Source organism: Etheostoma spectabile, chromosome 24, assembly GCF_008692095.1.
Source record: "Etheostoma spectabile isolate EspeVRDwgs_2016 chromosome 24, UIUC_Espe_1.0, whole genome shotgun sequence".
Lineage (NCBI taxonomy): Eukaryota > Metazoa > Chordata > Actinopteri > Perciformes > Percidae > Etheostoma > Etheostoma spectabile.
In genome coordinates, this window is record NC_045756.1 from 6796565 (window position 1) to 6797644 (window position 1080).

Below are 1080 nucleotides of genomic sequence, written 5' to 3' on the forward strand. Positions count from 1 at the left end.
TTCAACCGCCCGCTGGCGGAGAGCGACGACTTCCAACTTGAGTTTGTGATTGGTGAGTTTGAATTCTGGGATAGGAGACAGGTCTACAGGATTTTCCTGTAAATTAACATGTGGTCAAATCAAGAACATGAAAAAACCTGTAATTGAATCGTCTACATTTCTATTTTTTAAATAAGGCTGTTCTCATGAACCATTCATAAACATTTATAGCCATGAAAAGTAATGCATGCTAATTTCTATGTATTCCACATATTTCTTATTGTATGCAGCACTACATTCAAAAAGAAATCTTTGAAAATGGTCCAGTATTGAGCTACAACATTATGACCAGCAGCCGCAAACCAGTGCTGCTCTATAATCCTAAGGGGCAAATGTGCATTGTCAATTTCGTCCATTGAAAGTGCTGTTTTTGCCACTGACAGGCTAATTTTAGTATTATTATAACTGCCTGACAACATTAAAGAAAGGATCTCTACAGAGATACCCCTCTTCTAAAAGAGTGGAATACTTCTTACTTAGAAGTAATAGAGCGCAGAAGTTTGAACAGGTGGCTAGTAATGACTTAGCAGTCCAAATCCTTATAAAAGATTATGAAAAACGGTTATTATAAATGTTATAAATATTAACAACTTTACATACAGCTGCGGTGTGACAGATGTTTACAGATGTGTTTGGCCTTTCCTCGATCAAAGGAACACATTTTTTACATTATTAAGTACAGAATGCTCTTAATTCTGTTTTGAGGCTTTTTTAAATATCGCTTTTTGGAGTTTCCCTTACTTTCCTTTCATCACTAATACTCCTCCTCCTCCTCCTCCTCCTCCAGGTGAAAAACCTACACCCAGTAGGGGCTCACTGGTGGCGGTAACCTTTAATTCCCGTGTTGGAGGCCCGTGGAAGGGTCGGATTGTGGGGAGTCCGAGTTTAACTGTGACTCTGGGTATCACACCAACGCCCGATGCCATCGTTGGGAGGTTTCAAACGTACGTGGCCATTGTGAGGGGAACCGGAATGCAGCGAACCAAGAGGGACACCACCACCGACCTGTACGTGTTGTTCAACGCCTGGTGTAAAGGTAGG

The 1080-nt window shown here is 41.0% G+C and overlaps 1 protein-coding gene across 1 annotated transcript in view; it reads left to right on the top strand.

Annotated features, from left to right (window-relative positions):
* The window catches only part of LOC116674250 (coagulation factor XIII A chain-like), a 32082-nt gene that overhangs the window by 14911 nt on the left and 16091 nt on the right, over positions 1 to 1080 (top strand). Inside the window, exons 2-3 of the mRNA XM_032506851.1 lie at positions 1 to 52; positions 827 to 1075. The exon at positions 1 to 52 is cut by the window's left edge and continues 125 nt beyond it. Coding sequence (XP_032362742.1) covers positions 1 to 52; positions 827 to 1075 — 301 coding nt within the window. The remainder of the gene's footprint in view (positions 53 to 826; positions 1076 to 1080) is intronic.